General features: G+C 57.7%; 2 protein-coding genes across 6 annotated transcripts in view; both read right to left on the bottom strand.

Annotated features, from left to right (window-relative positions):
* PHF12 (PHD finger protein 12) overlaps positions 1-11,281 on the bottom strand; it is a 30,619-nt gene extending 19,338 nt beyond the window's left edge. The window contains exons 1-2 of one of the 3 annotated variants that reach the window (XM_065036906.1): positions 10,829-11,281; positions 10,319-10,500 (exon numbers count right to left, since the gene is read on the bottom strand). In XM_065036906.1, coding sequence (XP_064892978.1) covers positions 10,319-10,500; positions 10,829-10,894 — 248 coding nt within the window. In that variant the 5' untranslated portion in view covers positions 10,895-11,281. Of the gene's footprint in view, positions 1-3,125; positions 3,465-10,318; positions 10,501-10,828 lie in introns of those variants that run through there. The other 2 variants (XM_065036904.1, XM_065036908.1) reach the window with 2 other exon arrangements.
* A 612-nt stretch (positions 11,282-11,893) lies between these two features.
* Positions 11,894-25,939, bottom strand: SEZ6 (seizure related 6 homolog). 3 transcript variants are annotated; one of them, XM_065036896.1, is made up of 17 exons: positions 25,728-25,936; positions 18,385-18,960; positions 18,179-18,312; positions 16,826-17,018; positions 16,314-16,499; positions 16,077-16,245; positions 15,701-15,867; positions 15,425-15,619; positions 15,022-15,160; positions 14,750-14,946; positions 14,479-14,673; positions 14,204-14,395; positions 13,927-14,124; positions 13,801-13,839; positions 13,569-13,689; positions 13,388-13,490; positions 11,894-12,779 (listed from the first exon to the last, which is right to left on the bottom strand). In XM_065036896.1, the coding sequence occupies exons 1-17, from the start codon at positions 25,792-25,794 to the stop codon at positions 12,747-12,749; spliced, it is 2,904 nt and encodes a 967-aa protein (XP_064892968.1). In that variant the 5' UTR covers positions 25,795-25,936; the 3' UTR covers positions 11,894-12,746. The 3 variants fall into 3 exon arrangements, with proteins under 3 accessions (XP_064892968.1, XP_064892969.1, XP_064892967.1); XM_065036897.1 differs by having other exon boundaries at positions 11,894-12,763; positions 25,728-25,935; XM_065036895.1 differs by lacking the exon at positions 11,894-12,779 and adding an exon at positions 12,789-13,075 and having other exon boundaries at positions 25,728-25,939.
* Positions 25,940-27,147: the final 1,208 nt, after the last annotated feature.

Genomic DNA, 27,147 nt, shown 5'->3' with positions numbered 1-27,147 from the left:
CCGAAGAAGCGAGTCTGACTTTCAAGGTTAATATCTATACAAACACCTGGAAGACCAGATCTTATAAAGCCTCTGAAAATTAAAGGAGATGTTAATTACTGCCTCTTCAAAAGGAACAACACTGATACAAAGTCATCTGCCGTAATACTAGTCTCATTGCTTTTTCTAAAAAAGTTAAATACCATCTCCCAAAATTCATACCAGATTTATGGTGTCAGGACTTGCTCTTATAAACTTTTGGACGAGCTCCCATGGTCAGAACATTATGCAAAGCCTCTCTTAAGTAAAACCTAAATGGCGACGATGAAATTTTAAAAAATCTCCAAGAGTCACCCATATATTAGGAGCTTTTATCAAGCAAACAATAGCATGAAGCTACTTGGCTTTTCAATTTCACACTCCGGAGCTCTCATACATCAGATGCCTGTTGTTAGTCCAAATCCCATAAGTACTTTTCACTTTGCTGACCTCAATAAATAAGTAAACAAACGCTCAAAGGAATGGCACCTTCTTCAATACAAACTGGGCCAGAGCTCCCAAAGGAACCAGCGAGAAGCAGACCTGAAGTTATTTACACATTGCTGGTGCCATCTTCCCCGGAGGGCACGTTGATGGCACCGAGAGCAGCTCCAGACCCATCGGGCTACAGCTGGAAAACAAACTGGTGTCTGGCAAATCTTTCTTGGACTTGTCTTTGATGGCAGTTGTTGTCAACAATCAGACTTAGATATGTCTTTTTTCTGTGCAGGTAAAAATATTAATAGTAAGCCAACCAAAAAAATGTAGGCAAGGATGCTTTTCCTTCTCAGAAATCTCATTATTAACTAACCAAGACTCAATGACAGACTTATAATGAAGGATGCTGGTTATGTTTGCCAGTTAGATGAAGGAAAAAGGCTTTTGGCTCTTCTGTGTGCCTCCTATTTACCCTGGTGACGGACAGAGCTACAGCTGCTCTACCAGCTCCATAAAGAACAAGGCTCCCTGGCTTCCTATGGCAGGGCCGCCACGAAAACAAACCGGGGAACCAGCCTCGCTGCCGGCGCGGGACAAGCGCCCCATTGAGAAAGGCAGAAAGTTGCATCGTTTACAAATTCAGTTCTTTTACTGCGCCCAAGTGACACACTTCTGTTCACAGCCGCTCCGAAACCCTGCGGGAGGACGACACCTGGAACCCAGCGCCAGGAGCCTCTGCCTTATCGATAATAAAAACCCCACTAAACAATTAACAGCTGTGGCCCGTTCCCAGTTCCATTGCTCTCTCTTACCTTCCTATTGCGACCACTGGATTAAACAAGAGTTTACCCTTTTATGAAGGCAGAAGTCAGACCTGACAGACGGTTCTGAGGAACACTGGCAGCTCTCTATCCCAGCAGCGTCACGACTATTCCTCAGCACAAACTACTCAGGACAGGTCTATGAGTTCTACATGGAGAAAGCCATGACCCTCAGGAGTACAAAACACATTCCTCCTGATGAAGCCCAAGATTTCTCAAGCACCAAAGCAGAGAGGACGAAACGTCAGGTAAGCCAGGCTTAATTTCTGTTCTTCAGAGACCTATAAGTGTGGCCTGATCGCATTAACATTTAGAAAGTTTCAGGAACTTTCTGGTCTTGATCAGGCTCACATGTTTTATAGGTTGTACCTACTCAAAGCCAGTAGTGCAGTTCACATTAACTACAGAGCATCAGCCGCTACACTTTTATCTGTGCTGCAATCCTTTCTCCTGAGGGAAGGAGTGGGAAAAAGCCTCAATAGCAGTCAGTATAACTTCATTTATATTGAAGTGAAAGTCTTGAGCGTGCATATAAAAAGTTTTAAATTACCTGGACATCATCAGACAGGTCGGTACCAAGGAAAGGAACCAAAATGACCAGTTATGCCATCACCTGGAACGCTGCATCCCCTTAGCACACATCCTTCCAACAGCGTGGCCAGGGGTGGAAATAAGGGTTCAGCAACAGAGAACAGAAGTAGGATTGAAGCACCATTATAAGGCCACACAGAGAAACACTGGGAATCAGAAAAGTTCCCTCCAACGTGATGAAGTTGAACTTTTTTTTTGGTCTTGGACCTGACAAGCAGGAGAGTCCAATAAACTGGATAAGCTGCACGTAAACATGTGATCACCTGATGTAATTAGTTACTTCTATTTATAGAAAGAACCTGGCCCACAGAGACCATTCCCCAGACAACTCTTTAGTTATTAACCTCATTAACATCTGACAATAAATTAAAGGAAGTATTGGTTTTTTAGGATATTAAATTTCCATATATATATATTTATGAGCTCTGTGTAAATAACTATGCATAAGAAGGTGTATAATACCATCTGTACTGCACTGAGATTTTTTTTTTTTAATTAAAGTTTGGTTGGTCATGAACTCTGATATTTGGGATGTATCCGCTAGCTTTGCATTTATAAGGACAAATCATGGAAGTCAGTAGGAAAACTTGTTGACTTTGGAAAATTTGGGTCAGACCCAGAAATTCAGGCATTCTGCACATCCTGACTCTGGTTTCTTTCCTGTGCACTCACGCCTGTGCTGCAGACAACAGTAACAATAGCCCGAATTCAATGTCCAGATTCATTATTGAGTGTTCAGATCTTTATAACACCCTCTTCTTAACAGATTAGAAGTCATCTTCTCAAAGCAGGATGACACGCAGGGCAGCATCAGGGAAAAGAAAGAGGGCTGAGGAACAATGCAGCTCTTGTGAGAATCACTTCATCCAATTTTGTCTTTAAAGAACAATAAATGAAGAGACATCTCTGGTGGGGAAAAGAAAAATATAATCAAAACACAGGTCTGAGAGGTTTCCAAGAAGGGAACACATTCAGCCCCAGCCATACCGAATGTGTTCAAAGGAGACGGGGGTGAAAGGACAGAAGCAATAAGGTGGAAAAAAGGAAAGCAGCACATCAGAAGAGGATGAAGGACAGACCCATAAAAGCAAAAGCGTGCATTTGTCTTCCCATGGGCACAAGGGAAGTAGAATCCTGACATCCACATGTGGACCAGGCTTTCCCAAGAACACTAGGGAGGAGAGGGGAAAGAGTAACAATAGAAATATCCACCAAAAAAAACCCTTAAAGCATGTTATAAATTCTTTTCCGGATCACCTTCACATCCTGCTCCTGTTGCTATTCTAGACGGAGATCGCCGGGAAGTCCACGTGACGCCTTGCCCAAAGCCACAGCCTGCACAGGCAGGTGTTCCACACCAATCACCGGCGCCTGCCAGAAATCCAGCGTGGGGTTTTCAGCCGGCTAAATCGCATCCTCGGGCCGCCGCTTTCTGCAGGGTTCAAAGTCGGAAATCTCCAGCTCCATCTAGTTTACTTCAAGCGACTCGTGCAGAGCAGACGTCAGCAGAACTGGGTTAGAGTTGGGTTCAGGCGCTAGATTTCCCCCAGCTGGCTGAGATGCTCTTTGCCTTTTGTACTCAAGATCTGACACACCAACTGGAAAAATGATTTATAGAATTTTTTCTTCTTCACTTTTTTGGTTATAGGGAGCATTTACTCCATACCCTAACAAGGTATGTAATTGCGTTACAACTGATATCTGTCAGCCCCCTTATTAAAGAGAAGGTAAGGCACTATTTTTACTCGGCTTACAGAGTTACTGGATACTGCAGCATTCCTCCGAGGAAGCTGGGCAGACATCTAGCGAGCGGTGGAGCTGGAGGCAGCGTAAATCAACTACTGCAGGAAGAAAAAGCCAGTTCTGACAATCTGATGTGTCACAAAAATCACAAGTTGAGCCAGTAACCTGACGTGGCAAGATGCTTTTTGCTTACACTCACTCATTTCAAATCCAGCACTTCATACCCCTATAACAAAGCCATATTATACTCTCTGAAACATTAGCATTTTCACGAGTCCGAGCTTACTTCCTGACTGGTTTAAAAAACAAAACCCACAACAGGTACATCCTTCTTACATGCGATTTATATTGCAACAGGCAGCACTCCCTAAATATTCAGACTTTGTAACACGTGCTTTCAGGAAGATACACCTCTTTCCTGCTCCCTCTCTTCAGAGCAGATTCCTGCTATTTGCCACCAACACAAGGATTAATAAGGGCTCCAGAGCACAGGAGAAACTCAAGAACCTGGCACGTACCAGCGAGTCAGCCTAGCAATAAAAGCAGTTTAACATCCCCTTGTGTGGGTCAATAAACAGAAGAATTGCTGTTAGCGCCTTTACTGTGTAGAAAAACTGTTTCAGTATCGGTGCTGCAACCGAAATCTCGGATTGGCTCAGCCTGTCCTGCACACGGAGCCCTGTCTGTGCAGGTGGTTCTTCACACCACAACAGCACCTACAACCCAAGGCAAAAAGGTCAGTTTCACAGGGAAAATAATCCATTTTTCATACTGACCCTTAGTACACAAACACAGTTCTGTTGCTGACAACAGTATGGGGGCTCCCCCCACCCAAAATGTCCTTCACACCCGCTGTAACTGAAGCACAGCGGGTGTCAGACGTGCTGATCGCGACTTGTTTCCCATTTCCTACTTCCACCTGAAGCAACACTGCGAAATGGAGAGAGAGGGGAGAATTCTGAGAGCACTTTATGTCATAAACGCAGTAGTCCTCCCATTCCCGGCTATAGGATCTACAGGCGGCTGCACGACCTTAACAACGCCGAGCTTGTACGTGATAAAAAGACACAAGTTAACCAGAGGTGAATATATTTACAAGATAGCGCTAAGATTTCCATAACAAACAGTAATTAGCAGATTGGTATTATGAATCTAATCCAATTAAGAATTTCCTTTGCAAATGCCTGGAGGAGCTGGAATTCCTCTGGGAAGACCTTTCCGCGTTTTGCAAGGCTCCTGTGAGTCACGCCTGCAGGTCTGACACACCGGGAAAGACCAGGGAACAAAGCCCTGAGCTCCACCTCGAACCCAGCCGCTGAATTTCGGGAGGCCACTCAAAACCAGGCCCTGCACCAGCACAAAAAAAGGACTCCTCAGTTCCACAAGTCCCGCTCAGCATTAAACTGGCGCTTTCCCAAGCAAAAGGACAAAACAGCGGAGAACTTTGCTTATTAACAGGCTCGCACCGTACCCTTTTAAACAGCTTCAGATCCCTACGGATGTTGGGCGTAACACCAGTCCGTACAGCAGCCGCGGCCCGAGACAAAGAGCAAGTTAAGCAGTTAAATGTTGACTTTGACAGAATCCTAACTCTCTGCTCCCACCGCTTTCCACTGATGCTGAGAACAGCGGCAGCAATTTGCAGCTTGGTCTGAATGCCCAGCTCTTGCCCACGCTGCAAAATCCGCTCACGCTCAGCTTAACACGAGCAACACGCAGGCACACGCAGGTGAGAATCGTGGTTTGCAAGTCCCAAAATTCGATTAGTTCATCAAATTCTTACTGTGGAGGGTTTTCTGGTGCCCTCAGCTTACACCCATAGATTTAGGCTGACCTTATCTGCCTTTGCATCGAGAGATTTAGGACAAAACAAGGAGAGCAAAAGAGCTCATTGGTACAACTTTGCTGAACAGAACTGCCAAGACCGATCGTGTTACCACATCTGCAGACACATGCGCAGTCACCCTCACACAGAGAAACGAGCCAGCGCGATTGCTTCCTTCTGGTTTAGGACTGAGACTACACTGGCCCTGGCTACCAAAACATCAGAATCAAAGATACATACAAATAAAAGCTGTTGCGTTCTTAAAAAAAGTACATTGTTTTAACAAACTACCAGTTAAGATACGTTTAACTTAATGTTTGAAATGCAACAGTTTGCTGTCTTCTTTAAGATGCCATTACATGCATATTAAAGTAGGTTTTTGCCAGTCATTTAATGGGTAAAAAAACCCCAAAATTAAACAGAAAGCCTCACAATAAAAACTTTCTGCAATGAAACTATAAACTTTTTTGAAGCTGTCGGAAGCGCCAGTGTGTAAGAGCTACAACACATATAATTCGATGTATTGAAACCCCACTCCTCTGCAGCTCACTGTTAGGCCTGAAGTTAAGCCAGCACTTTCCTGGGCATCCTGGACTCCTTCAGCCCATTCAAAGCTCCACCTGAAACTCCTGGGGCAGCCAAAGATGCCCATTAAGGGGAGGATTAGCTAAGACAATGGATGGGCTGATGTTTCCCTCCCCTCACACAGAATGGATATTTGAATAAAAAACCCCAAGCTAGACCAAATGCCAAGATAAGGCAGGACAATTTAGACCTGAATAAGGCAGGGAAAGAGTTATTGCCATGTCCTGCCAGCCAAACACAACTTTTTTTCCATTCTTTGTGCAAAGCACTTAACTGACCTGACTCATAGAAAATATGCAAAACTCCGGCTAGTTCAGCTTCCTCTGCTGCTCCAGTTCTTCGACAACCAGCTGCCAAAGCAGGGGCGAAACGCAGCCAAACTCTCCAAATATAATCACGAAGCGGCAAAAAGTTTGATGGAGCTACCAGGCCCCAGTACAGATGCAAAGAACCTCTCCCAGCCGCTACTGGAAGCCTTTTTGCTGGGCAGTGCTGCAAAACTGGCACCGTCTCTTTACCGTAACCAGCACCTTTAGGCAACTCGGGTCACTTTGCAATTCACAGCCAGCTATTTGTAAGAACGGCAGCATTCAGCAAGGTTAGTGATTTTGGGCTCCTCCAACCAGAAACTCAGGCAGTGAGAGTTTAAAAAAAAAGAAAGAGAGAAAAAACAAACACGAAACTGTTCTGTGTTAGTTCTTTCTCCCTCCTGTTGTCACTCCCCTCCCCCAGCTTGTTAACTAAACTTTTCCTCTCCCAGGGATCTTTCTAATCCTTCAGCGAAGCTGTAATGAATTTGCAACATCAGTCACTTTGCAAACGTGAATCAAGTTTACGGCGAGCTCAAGAAAATAAGGGGAATTCTAACAATCGCACAGCCAGGAGGATGTAAATGGGGGAGAATAGCAGAAGTACTGGAAAATTGTTTTTTCAATCATGTAAAGGAGGACCGTACAGCATTCCCAGGGGCCTGGGTTAAGGCAGAACATCAGAATGAAAATGCACGCTGCACCATTTCCCAAAGCAGCAGGTCATGGGCAAACAGCATAACAAAAACCAGACTTCAGCTAAAAAAGCTCACGTTCTGTTTTCAAGAAATATTAGGGACAGAAAAAAAAACCCTCTCTGGAAAGTCAAACCTGAAGACAGTCACCTGACTATGACATTAATCCAAGTATGTTGAAACTAAGTATCTGGAAGGGATTTCACACTTTCCTGTGTCCTGCCCACCAAGGCAGTTTATCTGCAGCCGGGCTGGTGGCAATAATGGACTTTCACAGCACCTGTAAGAGTGTTCCGCCGAACTAGTGATTCTGAAACCGAGTTGTGAGAAGAACTGACACCCAACAGATGAATCGGGAAGCCACGTCCACCCACGTTAATTCAGGAGAGCAGTCGTTCCCACAGCGTATCAACAACACTTGTTGTTTACCACCGCAGACGTGTAAAACTATCAGGCTTGGAAAGTTTTGGGGGTTTTGGTTGCGCACCTTCTGTTTTCTGCAGAAGACAAGAGGTTTAGGTGCTAAGTTGAAGTTGAGGCAAACTGGTGAAGCCAACTTGCTCGCTACAGGTTTAAACAACACAAGACAGGGGAGCCTTCTCTACACAGGAAGAAACAAAACCTGTTTATGGGCCACTGAGCTGCGTTTACTCCTGGGTTTGTCCCCAGCCTACTGGGTGACTTGGGCTGATCACACCCGCGTCATTCAGTTTCTTTTATAATATGGCCTCTCCTATGCAGCTTTAATCAATTGATTACAAATCCTACACCAATTAAGAACTGCTCTTCTTTCTTCTTTTTCTATATTGATAATAAATGCAATCTGGTATTAAAGCTTACAATAAATATTTAAAGAACAGGTAAGCTGTTGACACAATCCAGCTAGTATGCCCCAGCAGTATACTTAAGCTGCTATTCAAATGACTTAAAACAAGCATTGTGTTATAGCTACTGTTCTTTAAATTTAAAAAAAAGGAGGCAGAAAGGAAGTTGCAAGTGCTGCCTTTAAGTTTGTATTCAGAACAGAAGTTTACTTCAAGCAAGATGTAGGAGGCAAAGGGAAGAAAACATGAAAACAAAACCTGAGCATCCCTTCGAAACAACCTGGTTCCACTGAAGGCCTTGGCTGAGTGACGGACAGAGATCCATGAGCAGGGGGGCAGAGCTGGGCCCAAACCAGAGGCCTTTAGGCCAAGCCTATCCAGCACCGCTCCAGACCGAGCCTCATCCTGCACCAGAGTCTGGGCTGCTGTCAAAATGATCGTCTGAGAGATACCCCAGGAAGGGCAACAAATATGGTGAGAAAGCATGACCAGGACTGCCCCTTCCATTTCTGTTCTGAAGGCTGACTAGTTAGCCAAACACATATTTTTTAATAATTATAACGCAACTAACCTGAGTACAGCCAAAGTTTCACACATATCTGATGTACATGGCTCGCTAACTGTAAGAAACTTGCCAAATCAAGACATGAAATTCAGCCAGATTTAGCCCCGTACAAAGTGGTCGCATTTACACTTGGGACTAACTACGATTCCGAGTCAATCAGGAAACCCTACAGCGTTAGTCACAGCTCCTCCATCTCAAAATGTGCAGTTTTAGCCAATGCTTGAGCCTCATTAAGAGAAGGCTCAGGATGTGTTCAGTAGCATCTGGAAGCAAACACTGAGTTTTAAGCACCTACACCCAATAGAAGAAAAAAAACCACCATAAATCATAGCTCACCAAGGAGGCTAGGCAAAAAAAATTAATAATAATTAGCATTCTCTTAGTAAATATTAGAGGATCTGCACCACCACCAGTAGCACTTCCTCAGGGTAGGAGGGATGATGTCATGGCTGCACACTACAGCATTGTCGGTTCATCTGGCTGCACGCTGCTAACGGGACACTCCCTACAGACCTGTGACCGCACACTCAGTTTTCCTGGTATCAGCAATCAGTTTAATAAGAGTTCAGAGACCTGCAATTAGCATATAAACGCGGTATAACCACCAAGCAAAAGAAAAAAATAAAAACAGGACAAAAAATAAAAAAGCAAAGATGAGACAGCTGTAACAGGGTGGCAAACAAAGCTCCAAAGCATGAAAGAGAGAAAGGAATGTGGTTAAAAAATCTCCCCTAAGGAACAGTACTCTGCACGCCCAAGCTCCAGCTGTTTGACTTGCCCTGTTCCCTCCTCCACTCCATTATCCACCCTGGCTGCTCTAATTTAACACAAACCGCCCGCCTGCGCCAACTCTTGGAGGGGAGATTCGGGTGAAGCAGCTTTGGATGCATCTGGGCTCCCAGTGCAGAAAGGTAAAAAACTTTGGGGCGGAAAGTTGAGGCGCCTTTGGCGGGTCGCTTTGTGCGCAGAGCTCAGGGAGCTGTGAGAGAAGGCAGCGGAGTCCTTCCCCGCTGCAGCCTCCGCCGACCAGAGCTCTGCCACCGCCTCCACGCGCGCCTCGACACCCAGATTTACACGCAGAAAGATCCGCCTTCATCAACAAAGCCACGCAACTCCCGGCGAGGGGACCCGGCTGCCCCCCAGTTCGCGGCAGGCACCCCCACGGAGGAGACAAGCAGGTCTGAAGAGTCAGGAGGAAGGAAAAAAAGGAGGGAAAGGAATAAAACCGGCCAATTTTAAAGTCTGGAGGCCTGGATTTCCACAGGGAAGGTATTTTCACGTTGGAGATACTGGGGGGAGGGCCGCGAGGGTTTGGAAGTCATATATGCAGCCAAAATGGCGCTGAGAATAAAAATATAATTTAAAGGAAGGTCGCCATATTGTAAACAGTGAGGCAGGGAGACACAGAGACAGCAACCTCCATTATTCCCAGCAGCTGCAGCAGCACGGAAGCGCTGGGAATGTCAGGCCTGGCACGGAGACGCCACCGCCGCTTCCCGCCCCCCCCCGGGCAGGACTCTCCGGAGACCCCCCCCCAAAGCAAAGCACCCTTAGAGAAGGGTGAGGAGGGAAAGTTTTTTTGCCTGGGGGCGGTGGGGTTGGAAGGCTGGGATGGGGCAGCAGCAAAGCAGCCAGGCCCGCGCAGCCAGCAGCCTCGCTCCTCCTCTTGGCTGCTGCTCAGCACAAAAAGAAAGGCGGGTGCTGGACCCCCCACCCCCGGAGAAAGCAGCGAGGGGGCTTTTTGCCCTGGCTGCTCAGAGGGATGGACCCAAGCGGGGTGTGCAGCTCCTTTTTGTCCCTGCCCAGGATGGTGTCCCCCCTGCCCCCAGGCAAAGCAGGGACCTAACGGGAAGCGGGAGCTGCCGGACCGGGACAGCCAACCGGGGGGACAGCGGCGAGCCTTACCAGCACTGGAGGTGGAACGCGGCGGGGCAGTGATCGCAGCACAGCAGATCCCCTCCTTCCTTGCAGCTATCGCAGCTATCGTGGTTAGTGGCCCTGCCACTTCGCCTGGGCTCCTTCTCAAGCCTCCTGCTCTTCTTCTCCCCATCTTCGCTCTTGGGGGGAGCCAGGAGGGCTTGGATTTGCTGCACATGGACGGACAGACAGACAGAAAGGGGCTCTGAGGGGCTGGGATGGACCCTGACCCCGAGTGCCCTTCTCCCGGCTGCTGGACCGGGGAGAGCAGCCCCGGGCCCGCCGGGGGGGACACGGGGCCTGTGCCGGGTCCGCCCCACCCGCCGGCCCCGTGTCCGGGAAGGCCTCTCCCGGGGATTGGGCGAGCCGCCTCGGTCCCTCCGCGCTTCCTTGTATGGCCACGGGGCTCCGGAGGGGGGGCGGGGGGTCCCCTCACCATCCTGCAGCCCCGCGGCCTCCCCCGGCCGGGCCTCCCCCCCGCCGCGGCCCGGGCCTCACCTCCATGAGCCCCCCGGAGGTGTCCAGGTCGTAGACGATCGTCTTGGTCTCCATCTTCTCCCACATTCATCCAGCCCGGGAGCGGCCCCGAGAGCCCCCCCCCGCAGCGAGAGGGAGCGGAGCGGGGGGTGGAGGGCGGGGGTGGCCCCTCAGCGGCGGCGGCTCCGCGACGAGGAGGGGGCGGCGGGAGAGGGCGGCGGGGCCTAGCCCACGGGCCGCTGCGGCTTGCCCGTCGTCCTCCTCCTCCTCCAGCCGGGCCCAGGGGCGGCTGCGGGGGTCCCCGCGCCCGCTGCCATGCCGCGCAAGGGGGGGGATGGAGGGGGCGGCGCAGCCCCGCGCCCGCCGCCGCCGCACACGCACCGCGCACGCACCACACACAGGCGGCGCCGACGCTCAGGGCCCCGCCGCCGCCGCCGCGCCGCCCGCGCATGCGCAGACCGCGCCCCGCCGCCCGGGGGGGATCCCCCCGCCCTCCCCGCCGTCCCGCGCGCACGCGCGGCCCCGCGCCGCCGCCCCTCCCCCCCCCCGCCGCCTCCCGCTCTCGGCCCTGGCGCGGCGGGGGGGAACGGGGGGGAGCGCACGCCCCACCACTGCGCAGGCGCAGCCCTGACACCGCCCCCCCGTCGCGCTCGACTGGCTCCGCCCTCTTCCCGCGCAGGCGCGCCAAGGCTCTGCGCAGGCGCGGGATAGGCGGGGCGAAAGGACGACGGTGCGCAGGCGCGTGGCTGCCGTCACGTCCCGGGGCCTTGGGGGGGAGCGAGGCAGTGGGTGACGTCAGGACGCAGGGTGGGGCGGCGGGGCCCACCCGCCGGCAGGGGGCGCACGGGGAGTGGAGCGCCCGTGCGGAGGGGTGGGATCCTGGTCGTGACGTAATCTCGGCGGAGGCCACGCCTCTTAAAGGCGCACTGCCCTCCCCCGCTGAGTGTGGCGGGAATAGGCCGCACGGGGCGGGGGAGGATGGCGTCTGGGGCGCAGGGTGGGGGCTCAGGGGTCACTCTGGCGGGGGGGGGGGGGGGGATGCACCCCCTCCGGGCTGCCCCGCCCGGCTGAGGAACACGCCACTGCTTCTTCTAAAACACCAGTTTTATTAATGAAACAACCAAAAGATGGGGGGGGGGGCACCCTCTCCAGACCGGGGTGGCACGGCTGGGGCCGAGGCCACCAGCCCGGGCGGGACGCGGCGGGGGCACAGCCACGCCCGGTGCCCCCCTGTCCCCCCGTCCCCCCGGGCTGTCAGCCCGGATCCGGCGCTGCTGGGGTGCCGGGACGTGCGGGGGGGTCACGCCCATGGCGGAGGGGACGCCCCGGGGAGGGTGAAGCAAGCGTGGGGACCGAGGGGACGCAGCATGCTCGGGGCACGGTGGGGGGACACGACCCTGCGTGACGGTGCTGAGAGACACGGGGGTGCAGGGGGGGGCAGGCCCTGTGCTGGGGGTGGGCGAGGGGTGGGGGGGGTGCACCCCCATGGCCACCCCAGCCCCCTGGTCCCTCCCCGGGGTTCTGCAGGGCATCCTGCTGCCCCCTGTGTGTTGGAGCCCCGGGGAGCCCTGTCCTTACCTGGGGAGTCCCCACAGCCTCACTCCCCCTGCCCAGGTCCCTCCTCCATCACGGGGGGCTGGGGGGCTGCTGTGCCCCTGTGGGGGCCAGGGGGCTGGATGGGGCCCCCACTGGCTCAGCATCCCGAAGCCTGGGGTGGGGAGTTGGGTGACAGTGGGGCTCGGGCAGACCCCACGGGGGTCCAGGTGGGCTGGGGGTGACGGGGGGTGGCCAGTGCCCTGGTCTGTCCCACCGAGCGCTTGGCCTGTGTCTCCTCGGGAGAGGTGTGCCCGGCCCATGCGGGGGGCCAGTGGGCACGGGGGGGCCCAGGAGGGGTGGCTGCAGCGCCCAGCTCCACGCTGCCCACGCCTAGATGGACACCTCATATTCCCTTGTCTCCTGCAAAGAAAACAGACTGCGAGGGGTTGGACACCCGGCGGTGCAGCGGGGCGCCCGGGGCAGGGATGGAGCGTCTCCCACATCACAGGGCTTTGAGGGGACATGCTAGATCATGAATGGCCCTGGGGGTGCATGTCCCATCCTGTGTGTGGTCCCTGGATGGTTGTCCTGTCTAATGCACGGTCCCTGGTATAGATGTCCCAGCTGGTGTGTGGTCCCCAGGATGCATGTCCTGCCCTGTGCGTGGTCCCTGGATGACTGTCCCATCTCATGAGTGGTCCCTGGATGGATGTCACATCCTTTGCATGAGCCCTGTGTGGATGTCCCATCCCATGTGTGGTCCCTGGACTGATGTCTGTCATGTAACCAATCCCTGGGTAGGTGTCCCATCCTCTGCACAGTCCCTGCATTGATGTCCCAGCCCATGTGTGGTCCCTGGATCATGTCCCATCCAGTGCAGGGTCCCTGGATGGATGTCCTATCCCATGCATGGTTCCTGGAGCACGTGTCCCCATCCGTGCCTGTCCCACCCCACACACATCCCCTGGCACACATGGCCCATACGATGAAGGGTCCCTGGGGTGCCCGGCCCCATCCAGGGAAGCACAGGGGCCAGTTACTTACTCCTGTCTCGTAGGTGGGGTTGTCAAAAGCCGACTCCACGGTGATGTGGTCGTAGGGGTGGGAGCCAGTGAGGGGCAGCTGCAGGGCTGGCTTCCCCTGGAGCCTGCAGGGAGAGGGCAGCTGGGGTGGCCGGCGGGCTGGGGGGACCCCGTAGGGGGACAGGGACCACCCGGCCACTCACTTGGAGAAGTAGAGATAAATGCCCCCGATGAGCAGGGCCACCACCAGCACGGGCAGGAAGATGGCGATGGCAACGTTGGTGCCTTCCAGTGCCGTCCCGGAGGGCACAGCCTTGGCCACAGCTGCCCAGGAAAGCAAGGGTTCACCGAGGGGGCACCCCACATCGGCTGCACCCTGGGGTGCCCATCCACACCCTGACACCCTGGGCAGCCCCGGCAAAGCATCACCCTTACCATCCAGGTTACGGTTGCTGTAAAACTCATCGTAGGAGGCTGGAGGAGGTGGGAAAAAAGAAGCTGGCATCAGTGGCAAGAAGTGGGGTGCCAGGGGGATGCTGGGGTGGTGGGGGGTCCACTCACTCGCTTTGCAGATGGGGGGTGACCCGCTCCAGCGCGAGGGGTGCCCGGGCAGACAGTGCAGGCTGCCCTCGCCCAGCAGCGCCCGGCCGGCGGTGCAGGAGAAGCGTAAGGTGGCTCCCGCCGGGTACAACCGCCGCTCAGGGCTCTGCCGCCCGCCCGCCGGCACACCGGGGTTGTGGCAAGGCTCATACGTCTCCGCTGTGGTGCAGGGACACAGTGGCATCAGCACAGGTTGCTGGTTCCAGGGACACGCCCAGGGAGGGGGTACCCAACTCACGGATGCACTTGGGGAGACGGTCACTCCACTTGGGTCCCCCCGCAATGCGATCGTGGCAGGTGAGGGTCCCGGTGCCTGCCAGGATGTAGCCCTTGTCGCAGATGTACTGCACAGTGGATCCCACTGGGAATTTAGGGCTGGAGACCACCCTGCGGCTGTGCTCGGCATCTCCAGGGTCCCGGCAGGAGGTCACTGCGGGTGGGAGGGACCAGGGGTAACAGCGGCCACCGGAGATGTGCCATAGGACACGGGGGACACTGGTGGGCGCCACTCACCCCTCTCGCAGGAGGGCAGGTCACCACTCCACGTCAGATCCCAGTGGCACATCAGGAGGTCGGTGCCGGACAGCTGGAAACCAGGGTAGCAATGGTAGGTGACCACGGTGCCATGGAGCAACTCTGGCTGTGAGGACGTCTTCCAGCCATTGGCAATGTCTGGCAGCTCAGGGCAGGTGTCATTACGGGGGACCTCTGTGGGGACAGCGGGGTGAGCGGGGTGGTGGGGACACTGGGGACACCAGGGACACCATCCCACTATAGGGCTCACCAGAGAAGTGGATGACAAAGCCTTGACGATAGGCAAAGGCACCGGCGCCGGGGTCCGACTGGAACTGGACGGTGACATCGGCACTGGAGGCGTAGAGCTTGAACCGGCCACGGGCACCCGTGTACTGGCCCAGGATGCGCGCCGTCAGGTCGTCCCCATCATAGAAAGTCAGCACGTCCCCCGTGCCCAGTCGCAGCCTGGAGTGGGGGGGTCATGAGGCCGGGGGTGCATGAAGCCCCTGTCCACCCATCCCTGGTTGTCCCCGCACTCACACGCGGACGTCCAGCATGACACGCTTGTCCTCGTCCACATGCAGCCCCCAGATGCAGTCCTGGCCCTTGCCGTACGCCTCCGGCCAGTTGGGTGACAGCACAACGCCAGCTGTGTCCGTCAGCTCCCCGCTGCACACCGCTGTGGGCACACACTGGGCTCAGCACCGCCGCGGGGAGAGCAGCCGTGGCACCAGCTGGCACCCACCACCCCGTGTCCAGCACCCACTGCAGCCCCCCAGCACCCGCCATCCCTGTTGGCTCTGACTCCAGCACACATCATGACACAGTGGCTCCAGCATCCATTGCAGCCCATCCCCAGCTCCAGCACCCACAGCAACCCCCAGCTCCAGCACCCAGTGAACCTCCATCTCCAGCACCCTGTCTCCCTGTCCCCGGTGCCCACCGCGGCATGCCGGCTCAGTCTCATTCCACTGCGGGTCGTTGGGGTCGACGCATTCAATGATGGTGGAGCCCTGCTCCAGCGTGTAGCCAGGGTCGCACGTGAACTCCACTGTGGTGCCCACGGGGTACCGGGGGTCGCTGGCCGTGAAATTCCCATACTTGACAAAGGGCTCGTAGCAATGTCCCTGCTCGAAGGCTGTGGGAACAGGGGTGAAGGTCTGTGGGGGCCAGGGGGGTGCAGGGATGCTCAGGTGCCCCCTATGCCCTGGCCCCGTACCCTCGTAGCGCAGTGCCATGCCTGCGGCGGCCCCGCTGCTGTCGGTGGTGAGCTCCACAAAGAAGTGGCGCCCGGTGCTGAGCAGCCCCTCGATGGGCAGGTATTCCACCTCGTAGGAGTCGTACACTGGCGGTGCCTCCACGTTGTTGCCATTGCGGATGATGAGCCTGCCAGGCAGGGCAGGAGCAGAGTGCCGTGCTGGCCATGGCCAATAGAATCCCTGGGCATGGACAGTAGTGCCCACCCTGGCCATGGCCAACAGCACCCATCCTTGGGCCTGGCCACTGACACCCACCCTTGAACGTGGCCTATGCTTGATGCAGGGCTCCCCAACATTGCCCCCACTCCCTGCACCCCCCTTGCCCCACGGTCAAACCTGTCGTCGTCCTCAGCCAACGAGACCTTCTCGAAGTGGAGGTGCAGGCGGTGGCCAGCGGGCGCCTCCAGCAGCCAGTGGCACGTCAGGTTGTTGCTGTAGTTCCCGGGGAAGCCGGGCGAGATGATGCGTCCCACCGTGGCGTTTCGGACCACCCCGCCGCACATCGCTGTGGGAGAGGGGCCATCAGCGGCTGGCTGTGCCAGCTTTACCATGTCCCCCAGGGCCGGCACTTACCGAGGCAGAGGGGCTCGCGGGCGCTCCAGAAGGGACGGGTGGCGTTGCGGCAGACAAGCCGGTGGGCACCTTGCAGCTGGTAGCCAGCGGCGCAGCGGAACTGGGCGTCCCCGCCGGGGTGCAAGCTGCTGACCGACACCTCCCCAAATGCCGGCCGTGCCGGGAAGGGGCAGCTCAGCAGGTAGGCTGGGGGCAGGTGGTGGCTGTTAGTTTTGGGGGGGACAGACCCCTTGGGGACACCAGCCCACCCCTCACCCAGCCCCCTGGAGCGCCTGGGTGCTGCAGGGTTGGGTGACACGCTGCCTACGGCTGCCGGTAATGATGCTAAATGAGCCCGTAATTGCTCACACCAATTAGATCTCCATTAGCCTTGCGTTCCTTGCCCAGTAGATGCCTGCTTAACCCACCAGCGGCACAGATAAACTCCACCGTGCATTGCCAGGCTACGAATTAGCACCGGAGCCCCTTGCGGGGTGTGGGGGGTCTGTGCCGGCAGTGGAGCTGCCCCATACCTTGGTAGTGGAAGCAGTAGGAGCCGGGGCTGGGGGGCCGGGGGCTCTGGAAGCGGAGGGTGAGGAGGTTGGCGGGGCTGCGGATGACCTGGCCCCGCAGCAGGAAGGACTCGTTGGCCAGGAGGATGGGCTCCAGCCCCCCCATGCTCTCCACCGTCAGCGTCTCCCCCTCAGCCAGGCTGATGTTGTGGACCTGCCGGGGACAGCCAGGTGTCACTGTCCTGGCATCACCCCAGCACCTGGTTCTGAGCTGCTCCTCGGGCAGCTTGACAGGGCGCTGGGGCTTGTCTGTGCGGGGCAGCACCGTTCGAACACAGGTAAGAGCACCATAAATCATCCTGCGGCCCAAAGAGCAGCTCCACCAGAGCACCATGGGCCGTGCTGACAGCCAGACGTGTGCTCCAGCCCTCCGGAGCAATTTGCTATTAATGATGTTAATTAAGCAGTGCTGTGCGGTGATGAGCAAGCACTGTTGTGTGAGCTGGAGGAGGAGCAGGGACTGATGGTGGAGCTGCTGCCTCTGGCTCACCACCGGTGTTCAGCAAATCTCGGTGCTGCCCCGCAGCAGCTCAAGTGGCGGGGACACACGGCCACGTGTCACCGATGAGAGCTGCATGTGGCCGCGGCACCGCGGGAGCTGCCGCCAGCCTCTGCTCCTGGCAGATCACAGAATCGTTGTGGCTGGAAGAGACCCTCAAGATCACCAAGTCCAACACTAACCCATGTCCCTGAGAACCTCATCTCCACGTCTGTTAAACCCCTTCAGTGATGGTGACTCCACCACTGCCCTGGGCAGCCTGTTCCAATGCCTGACAACCCTTTCCATGAAGAAATTTTTCCCAATATCCAAACTAAACCTTCCCGGCACAACTTTAGGTCATTTCCTCCCATCCTATGGCTTGTTATTTGGGAGAAGAGAAGAAACCCCACTTGCTACAACCACCTTTGAGGCAGTTGCAGAGAAAGAAGGTCTCCCCTCAGTGTCCTTTTCTCCAGGCTGAACGCCCCAATGTCGATGGGTGCTGGGTTTTCCTGGCTCCACACCACGGCATTGCACCTGCCAGTGTTGATTACACCTTCTCCATCAGTGCTTCAGTAATTAAATCCTGCATTGCTTCTTCGGTGACGGGTGCCAGCCACAGCAGCCAGTGGTCACAGGGCTCCCACCAGCTCATGCACCCATGTCCATACCCTGAACTGGCTCTCCTGCCTCAGGGACACGAGGACAGGGACAAGGACAGGACTGCCTGTTTGCTGCACTGTGCATGGCCACACAGCCACATGGAGCAGGAGACGGGCCATGCTTGCCTGCAGACACTTGTCACCACATCCCACCCGCAGCCCCCCACTCACCTTGAGCTCCACGCCATAGCCAGGGTAGACAGAGACGGTGTAGGTGCAGTCCAGGCTGACATCATAGGGGACAGCGACTGGCTCTGGGGACACCAGCCAGCCCTCGGGACCCGCCAGTGTCCGGTTGCAGGGGGCTGGTGACAGAGGAGACCCCAGCTCAGCTCCATTTCATCCCAACTGCCCCCAGCTCCCTCCCCAGCACTCACCTGGTCCCTGCAGCGTGGTGACAGTGGTGGTGGTAATGGTGGAGGTGGTGGTAGTCCCCTCCTCATCCCCGGGGACCACAGTGACCCCAGTATGGGATCCCAGGGATGTGCCAGGGGTGGCAGGTGCCTGGCTGGGGGACACGGGGACCGACTCTGGCACCCCAAGCGGGGACCACGAGGGATTGGCAGCTGGCACGACCCCCCATGCCTCTCCCCATGGCCCTGGATGTCCCGCTGGTGTGGTCAGCGGGTCGGTGGGGAAGGCGGCCCTGGGCAGGGCGGGGGTGCGTGGGGGGGGCTCAGGGGCTGGGGGGCCAGGGTCTGGCTGGAGAGCATCAGCAGGCAGGAGGGGACCAGGGTCACCGGGCAGGAACGGTGCCTGGCCCAGGTAGTCCTTCTTCAGGAAGGCTTCGTGCAGCAGGTCCTCCAACAGCGGGTGGTGGTTGAGAAGCTTCAACGTGGGCGCCGTGCTGACAAAACGAGCCTCTGCCTCCCGCTCTGCCGGCGTGGGCAGCGCCGTGGGCTCCCCTTCGGCCTCAGCGCTCTCCCCGGCTTTCCTCGCCACCCCGTTGAAGCCTGGGGAGAGGAGATAACGTGGGGTGCTGGGGACCCTTGGACTGATGCTGCATCATAGAAGGATGCTACACTGGAGACTAATGCTTCATTCTGGACCAGTGATGCACCATGGACTGATGCTGCAGCATGGGCTGATCCCTGCTGGATCAGTCCCACACCATCCCCTCTCCCGGGGGGCGCGCAGCCCCCCAGCCCCACTGTGCCACGGCCAGGGGATGCCACGGCAGCACCCATGTCCCTCCATGGGTCCGTTGCAGGGCCGTGATAGCACGTGGGCACATCTCGCTGCTGTGCACAGGCGCTGATGACACGATACTGCCAATTAACAGGTAATTATACCGATCCGTAGCAGGGCAGGGCCCTGCGAAGATTAATTACTCTGTGACTGCCACTTTTAAGGGACTATTAACAGACATTAGCTTGGGTGAGCAGTGCCAGGGAAGCCACTAGGTGCTGGCAGGTGTCCCCACCACCCACTCTGTGTCCCCACTGCCCTGGGACAGTGACAATGCCCTCGGCACAATGAGTACCCAACGACACTGGCTCCAAAAGCTTCACTTGCCCCCCAGCAAGGCCAGAATTAATTTTTAATAGGATCCATTTATTAGAACATAAAAGTTAATGAGTTTATACTGAAGGGCACCAAAATCTCTTTCAGGCTTAAATAGCAGATTAGTGCTCGGAGCCGGGCCCTGCACTGCTCACGAGCCACCACGGCCACCCTGTGCAGCGATGGCTGGGGCAGAGCTACCCCAGCCCCCTGCACCCCTCTGCCCATGGTTTCAGCTGCCTGGGGTGTTGGGGAGCACAGTGGTCCCCTTTGGGGCTGTTGGTGAGGCTGGATCCCATGGTAAAGCTCCTACAGCAGGTGCCATCCAGGTGCTGTGGCACCCTTGGCTGGCTGAGTACCACAGGATGCTCCTGGTTGTAGGGGATGCTCTGGGTACCACAGGATGCTCCTGGGACTGGGGGATACTCAGGCCTGGGAATGCTCTTGGCCCTTGAGGGATGCAGGATGCTCAGGGCACCGTGAGAAGGCAGCAGGTGCCCAGATGTTGCCACCCACGCCTCTCAAACACCACATGATTAGAGTTTCCACCTCCACAGATGACTCTAAGCAGTTTATCTCCAGTGACCGTGCTGCAGCTGTGTCCCTCCCATGCCCCCAAGGTGACCAAGAGCTGGTGACATGGGACCTTGATACCTAGCACCCCTCCTCTGGGCCCTGGCACCCAGCAGGGACCCCCCCAGGGCTCAGGGCAGGCACAAAGGGACCACCAAGTTCCCACCAGCCAGATGCTCTCTGGGGACCCTCTGCATGCGTGGCACGTGCCCACTGCTGCAGCCGGACCTGGGCCCTAATCCCTCGCATCAGCTTAGCTGGGCGGGAGTCTATTAACAGCAGCCGGGAGCTGGGGAGACGCCAGAGAATAATCCGGCTGCGGCGGGCGACTGCCCCCCCAGCGGGAATCGATGCTGCCTGCTGTCACAAATAAATAAATAAGGCAACACGTGGCCTCCTGGGGAACACGGATCGATGCTGCCCGACAAGAAAGCAAAAACACAGCGCCTGGCCCCACAGAGGGGACAGAGCGTGGCCCTCGGCTGCCCCAGGAGTGTCACAGCGCTATGGCGTGATGGTGCTCAGTGCCTCGGTTTCCCCATCTGTAAAAGGGGGCAGGCAAGGGGTGGGGGCAGCTGAGTCCCCAGTCTGTTGCCCAGTGCGGGGGGAGGGCAGGGGTTGGGCTCGCAGGGCTCCAGGTTTATTTTCCAATTTAAAATCCAATCTGGCTTTGCCCCCGCGGCTTGGGCCAGCAGCCGTGATGAATGAGCTGTCAGGCAGCCGGCGCCACACTCCCCGCTATGGCCCCCATTGTCCCCAGACCCCCTCAAGCCACCCCAGCCGGCACAGGAGGGGGGACGTGTCAGGTTGACGCCAGATTCCCATCTCTGTCCCCTGCCCTGTCGTCCTGGGGAGGGGGATCCCTGGCAGGGAGGAGGGCACCCGCTGGCTGGGGTGCCCTGTGGGCAGGAGCAGGCAGGGAATGAGGGTGGGTGGGCCGGTGTAGGCAGCGTGAGAGTACAGGCAGCACCAGGGTGCAGGCAGGGGTGGGTGGGTGGGTGAGCAGGTGCACACAGACAGTGTGAGGGTGCAGGCAGGGGCGGGTGGGTGCAGGCAGGGCTGTGCAGCCCCGCTCCCTGTGCCGCCTAGCCAACACCACCTCCACGCAGCCAAACCAACAGCACCTGGCGTAGCAAGCTGGGCATCCCACTGGCACCAGCAGGCACCCAACTGGTACCTATGCTGGCACCCATGTCCTACCAGCCTGTGGCCTCCTCCCCAGCATGACCAGTGAGCCCAGAGACTCACAGCCAAACAGGGCGGGACCCAAGGGGCTGCCCCAGTGCCACTGCCGGCAATCAGGGCCACCAGCTCCAGCGGCTGCCAGAGGAACTCGACTTTAATATTCATGGCGGCGCTGGCGGGGAAGCGTTTGACCTTGTATGTTTTGCGATTCTCCTTGAATTGAACAGTCATTTACCCACTGACACATGTCACATGTCGCTGCAACTGGTTCCCTGGAGCATCGCGGCGGTGGCGGCCAAGCACCGGCTGCCATACTGAACACCGAGCCCCTGGTGTCACCTGCACGGGGTGGGCGCCAGGGCAGAGCCCGGGGGACACGAGGGTACCCATCCGCAGGGATTTCCTCCCTCCCCAGCTGGTGGGGGCTGGCAGTGCCCCCATCCCCTCCTTGCCATCCATAGCCCGTGTCATCCCGCTTCCCTGGCTGTCCCTGCGGAGCTAATACGTTTGTACAGCAATTTCCCTGAATGGTAGCGGTGAGAAATGGCACGTCTGCCGTTATTTCGGACCTGAGCGCTAGAGCCAGGCAGTGCCATGCCAACCCTCCCCATGCCAGCAGCATTGAATCAGTTCCCCTGGCTCTGTGATGGAGCCACCACCGCCAGGCAGCACCCACCCTGTGCCACCCATGGCACAGGTGCCAGCCCCCACAGGGCTCTGTGCCAACTCAGAGCTCCCCAGGATCCAGTGTTGTTCCCTGCCCTGGGATAACCAGGGGGGCAGAGGAGACACTCAGTCCGTGGGGCACCCCTGGGTGCTGGGGGGTGCCTGCTTGGCACAGGATGCAGGTGGGGAGAGCGGAGCTGCGTTGCCCTCCTGGCTCCTCTTCCCTCCGCCCACTAGTGGCGACATTAATTGAAATCCTGTTGAGGGAGGCAAGCAAGACCTCGTCGGGCTCTGCGTTGGGCTGCTCAGCCATGTTATTGTCCCCACAGATGCTATTCCCTCACAGCGGGTGGGAAGCGTGGAGCATCACCTGCTGCTCCTGCCACAGCCAGCTGCCCCCAGTGCTCTCTTTTGGGCCCCCTGGGAATTCAACACAAGCACCCCCCTGCAGCAGACCCCCTACCCTGCCTCCTCGCTGCTCTCTGTGTAGGATGAACCATCCAGTTCCGGAAGCCAGCAAAGGCTGACGCTACAGCCACATCCCCCACCGGAGCCCACCCTGCCCGGGCACAGCCTCTGTGCATCGCTCAGCGCCGGCTGATCTGGCATTTCAAGCACCTCTCTCCATTTTTCACATGGTCACAGTGGCGCTCTCGCAGCTGATTAATATTTGATCCCTTCAGCACATCTCGTTACTGCATTTAAATTATATCTGTAATAACCCCTGCTGGCATGGCGAGCATGCAGGCCGGCTCCTGCTGCCTCTCCCGCAGGCGAGGGATGGAGCACGTCTCCAACCCTGGCCAATGGGACCCTCCGATGCAGGACATGGCGAGCTGTGCCAGGTCTCAGCACAAGGCACACAGCAGGGAACCAGGCAGATGGAGACACCCCCAGCTGCCTCCAGTGGGTCCAAGCAGCCCCTTCACCCGCTCAAGGATGCCCGTGGCAGGAGAGGTGACGGTCGCCCAGTTGGCCCCGTCTCCCTGCAGCCGGAGGAAGGGATGGATGCTGCTGCTCTGGAGCTGCTGCCTGCGACTGGAAGGAATCCATTACCTCCCTGGTTATAGGCAGCTTTCAGAGGCAATCTTTCAATTGTGTGCATTTAAAGAATTGATTGGAGGTGAAATTATCCTCTCCCGCCGGAGCCAGCGGAGACACAACTTCATCAGGCTCCCCCAGGGGCTGCCTGGGCCCAGGGGGGGACTCGGCAGCCTGGGGTCAGCCCCGGTCCCCACACCGACACAGGGCTGCAAACCGGGTGACACAGCCCTGGCCAGGCTCGTGCCAGTCTGGGGGTCCTACTGGTGGCACAGGGGGTGTCCCCCCACTGCTCCACACTGGATCTAGGGGTGTCCTTGCCATGCCCTTGCCCAGGCACCTCTGCACCCCATCCCCCCCATGATCCCCTTGCCCTTCCTGGCACAGCACTGGGTGCCAAATCTGTCCACACTGGCACTAACCTGCAGCCAGCCCTGCAGTGATGAGGGTCCCAGGGAACGTGGGAGGCAGCTGGCCCAGCCCACACCCCATGTTCCCATGGGGCAGTCCTGCCCTCCCGCCCTCCGGCTTAAGAGCATTATCCAGATAATCCTGGCCTGGCAGCACAGCAGCGTGGCGGTGATGAACTCCTCTGAGGAACGCAGAGGACGAGCACACACGCTGTTAATTACTGTAGCAGACGCCTGCTTCCTTCCCCGTCCCCCTCCTCACACCAAGACCCCAACCAGCACCCGCATCTCCAGAGACATCATGTCCCCCAGATGCATCATCACTGTCGACACAGCACAGCTCATGGGGGCACAGACAGACCCTGTGTCCCCACCACAATGTACGCTGCTTCCTGTTACCCCAGGCTGCCAGGACCCCAAATTACAAGGAGCTCTCTTGAGCATGGTGAAGATGACCCCACAAAAAGCCAGGCCTGCTACAGCTTTGGAGAGTGGGGGAAAGGAGGAATGGTGGGCCAGGGTGGATGGAGCTGTGCCCAACACCATCCACCCCAGCTTCAACAGCACCAAGGGCCCAGACCCCACTTTCTGCTGGGGCAAGCCCCCATGGGCACGGGGGATGGAGCTGCCTCAAGCTGGGACAGGCCTGCAGATCACCACATAGGGTGACAGAGAGAGACAGGATCAGACTACATTGCCACCACCCGGGGGGACATCTCTAATCCCCCTGGCCTGGGGGTCTGAGATAGCCCATGTCCCTCAGCCCCATGTCCAATCTCCACCACTCACTAGCCCATCAATGCCAAGTCAAGGCCATGGTGACACCAAGAGTGACAATGCTGCACAGAAATCGGGGTGCTGGGCTGGGACACCTGTGATGGTAAGATGGTAAGAGGGTGGGGGAGCCCCATGTGCAGCTCCCAGTGCTGGCAGCACATGGAGGGGCACAGGCTGGACAGGACCCCCCAGCTCCCAGCCCTGAGAAGAGCTCAGCACCTTCCAGGGCATCCCTACCTCTAACACTCTGGGAAATACACATGCAGAGTTTAATTAACTTTATTGATATTCAGAAATTAGGGGACTGACTAGAGGTAATTGCTCATTAGAAATCATTAAACTGACACGGTAAGCACCAGCCTCCCTTAGGGGAAGCCTGCCCTGCCCAGGGCCCTGTTCCCAGGGCAGAGACAGGGACACAGACAGCACCCCCCCACACATCTTCACTGCCCCACGGCGGGGCAGGAGATGGGGGCGCCATGGCTTTGCTCCACTTGCTGCCCTGCAGAGAGTCCCCCATACACCTTCCCAAGCAAGAGGGCCATGGCAGCAGCCCTGGGGGGCAGACTGGGACTGGAATAGCAGCAGGCGCAGGGCCACGGTGCCCTTCCCCGGCTGGGCTTGGCTGCCAGATGGGGAGTTTATGTAACTCCCCGCACGGCTGCTGCCTGCAGCTCAGCTGAGCCGTGCTGCCTGCCTGCACCCCGCTGCCTGCACCCCCGCTGGGGACAGCAGGGCCAGGCCACCACGCACTCCTCCCCCTGTGCACACTGCCCACCACCAGCATGGCCACACTGGACCAGGACACCCCAAGCTGCGGCGGGTCCCCAATCCTGTTTTTTGGGGCAGTGGAGCCGCAAGGCATCGAGGCTGCAGGGCTGCCCGTGCCCCAGGGGTGGCAGAGCCAAGGAGCCGAGCTGGGTGTTGGCTGCTCTCCTTGGGAAAGACCAACACCCGTGATTCTTGCATCTCCCTTACACCTCCCCCAGAGCCAGAGGGGTCACCTCAACCGAGTCGAGGGGGTTGGAGAAGCCCTGGTCCTCAACACCCCCAAGCCCCATCAGTGGGGACCGCACAGAGGGACCGGTTCAGAGCCCACTGCTGGGCACAGCCGGCCGGGGGTGGCTCAAAGGGCTCGGCAGCCGGGGGAGGGGGTCTCGCCGGGCGGTGCCGTGTCTGCCCAGCCCCCGGTGCAGCGGTGCCCGCCCCCCCCTCGCCAATAATACCGACAGAGGGGCTGTCGCTGGAGCCCGCCGGGGGCGGCGTTGCACCAGCCCGGCTGCAAACCGCTCTGCGCGCTCCCGGCGGCTCCGGCTCCCGACGCCACCGGGGTCTGTGCGGGGGACGGATAACGCGGGGTGGGGGGTGGGGGGGGTGGGGGGGTGGCGGAATTCTAGCTTCACCGGGGGAAGCGCCCCCGCCGCACCAGGGGCGAGCACAAGTTGGCAAAGTTTAGCGGCGACAGAGCGGGGCTGGGGACACCGTTACCGGGGGAGGTTGGTGTGAATGGGGAGAGGGGTGACCTGGACGGCGGGGGCGGGGGTTGCCGGGGGGTCGGTGCTTACCGTCGGCCGGTGCACGGAGCAGAGCGGCGAGGAGCGGCAGGAGCAGGGCGGGCGGCGGCGAGCCCATGGCCGGCGGCGGTCAGCACCGCGGACAGCTCCGCTGCGGGCACGGCCGCGCCGTAACGCTCCGAGCGCTGCGCCCGCCAATCCCGGGCCGGGGGGGGCTCACCGCCTCCCCCCCACCTCACCGTGCCGTAATGCTCCGAGTGCGGCGCCTGCCAATCCCGAGCCATGGGGGGGGTGCGTCCCCCCCCCCACCGTAATGCTCTGAGAGCGGCGGCAGCCAATCCTGCAGGCTGGGAAGGGGGGCTCCTCCCTGCCGCCCCCCCCCTCGCGCTCTTCGCCGTAAGTCTCCGAGTGCGGCGCCTGAAAATGCTGGGAGGTGAAGGCTGGGGGAAGGGGACCTACTCCGTCCCCAAATACCGGCGCCCACCCGGGCTGAGAAAGCCACCGTGAGCCTTGGGAAAAGTCCTCGGTGCTCACCCCATCATATCCTGCTTCCCCCCATTGCCGGTCATCCGTGCTGAACTCTCCAGGATGCCAAACCACAAGCAGCCCCCAGCCTCAGGAATCCCCCATCTCCTCCTCCCCATCCCTAAATAGCCTCAGTTGGGGCTGGGCTCATCATCCCCCAAACAGGGAAACCTGGGCTCAGGGCAGCCCTCGCAGCTGGGCTCAGTGAAGCCGGGGGCCTGTATGTAGAGGGGCTGAAATTCTCCCTCCAGCCCCCCAGCTCGGGGTGCCGCTCCCCTGGGATGGGTGGGGGGCAGCTAGCCCTGCAGCAGGCAGATGGCGTTGGCACCAGCACTGTGCAGCTCTGCGCTGGCTGCCGGGCGGCTCTTACGTACGTTAAAAATAAAAAATAATAAAAAAACCCCAAACAAACCAGCTCTTTGTTTAATAACCCCCTCCCCGTCTCCATGAAAGCCCAGATGGCTTCGCCTCTCCGCTCTGACACTGTGCGCAGCAGCGTTCCCCCGCAGCCCGGCCAGCCCCGGCTGCAAACGCAGCCCACGCAACCGGCACCGGGTGGGTTTGTATTTTTAATCCCAGGCCCCACTTTGCTGATATGCACCGCTTCTGCCACAGGGAACGGCAAACCATGCACTGCATGGTTCGGCACAGAGGAAAGAGCAGCAGCCAGCCCCACAGCACAGGCTGTGACCACCAGCCCCACGGCTGCGGTGGGAGTGGGGCACGCAGCGATGCTGTGGGTCTTCTCATCCCAGGGGGCCTGCAGAGCCGGGGGGGGGCAGCTGGTGCTCCCGCCAAGCACTTCCAATGTTAAACCCAAAACTTTGATCTGCCAGTAGCTCCATCAATATTTAATGCACCAAAGCCCTGGTAGGGCTTGGAAGATGGGCATTTTGAGGCCAAATTGGAGTTTCTAATATTATGATATTCAAATAATTTTAATCCA

Source organism: Columba livia, chromosome 20, assembly GCF_036013475.1.
Source record: "Columba livia isolate bColLiv1 breed racing homer chromosome 20, bColLiv1.pat.W.v2, whole genome shotgun sequence".
In the NCBI taxonomy this organism is placed as follows: Eukaryota; Metazoa; Chordata; class Aves; order Columbiformes; family Columbidae; genus Columba; species Columba livia.
This window is presented reverse-complemented; position numbering and strand designations above follow the sequence as displayed.

What these genes read in the sequence shown, in the direction of transcription:
- SEZ6 (XM_065036895.1), bottom strand. Translation starts at nt 25,794, where the DNA reads ATGGGCTCGCCGCCGCCCGCCCTGCTCCTGCCGCTCCTCGCCGCTCTG. An exon ending in GCTATGGCGTGGAGCTCAAG is followed by an intron (nt 17,019 to 18,178) that starts GTGAGTGGGGGG and finishes TGTCCCCGGCAG; the next exon opens with GTCCACAACATCAGCCTGGC. An exon ending in CCGCGAGCCCCTCTGCCTCG is followed by an intron (nt 16,246 to 16,313) that starts GTAAGTGCCGGC and finishes CCTCTCCCACAG; the next exon opens with CGATGTGCGGCGGGGTGGTC.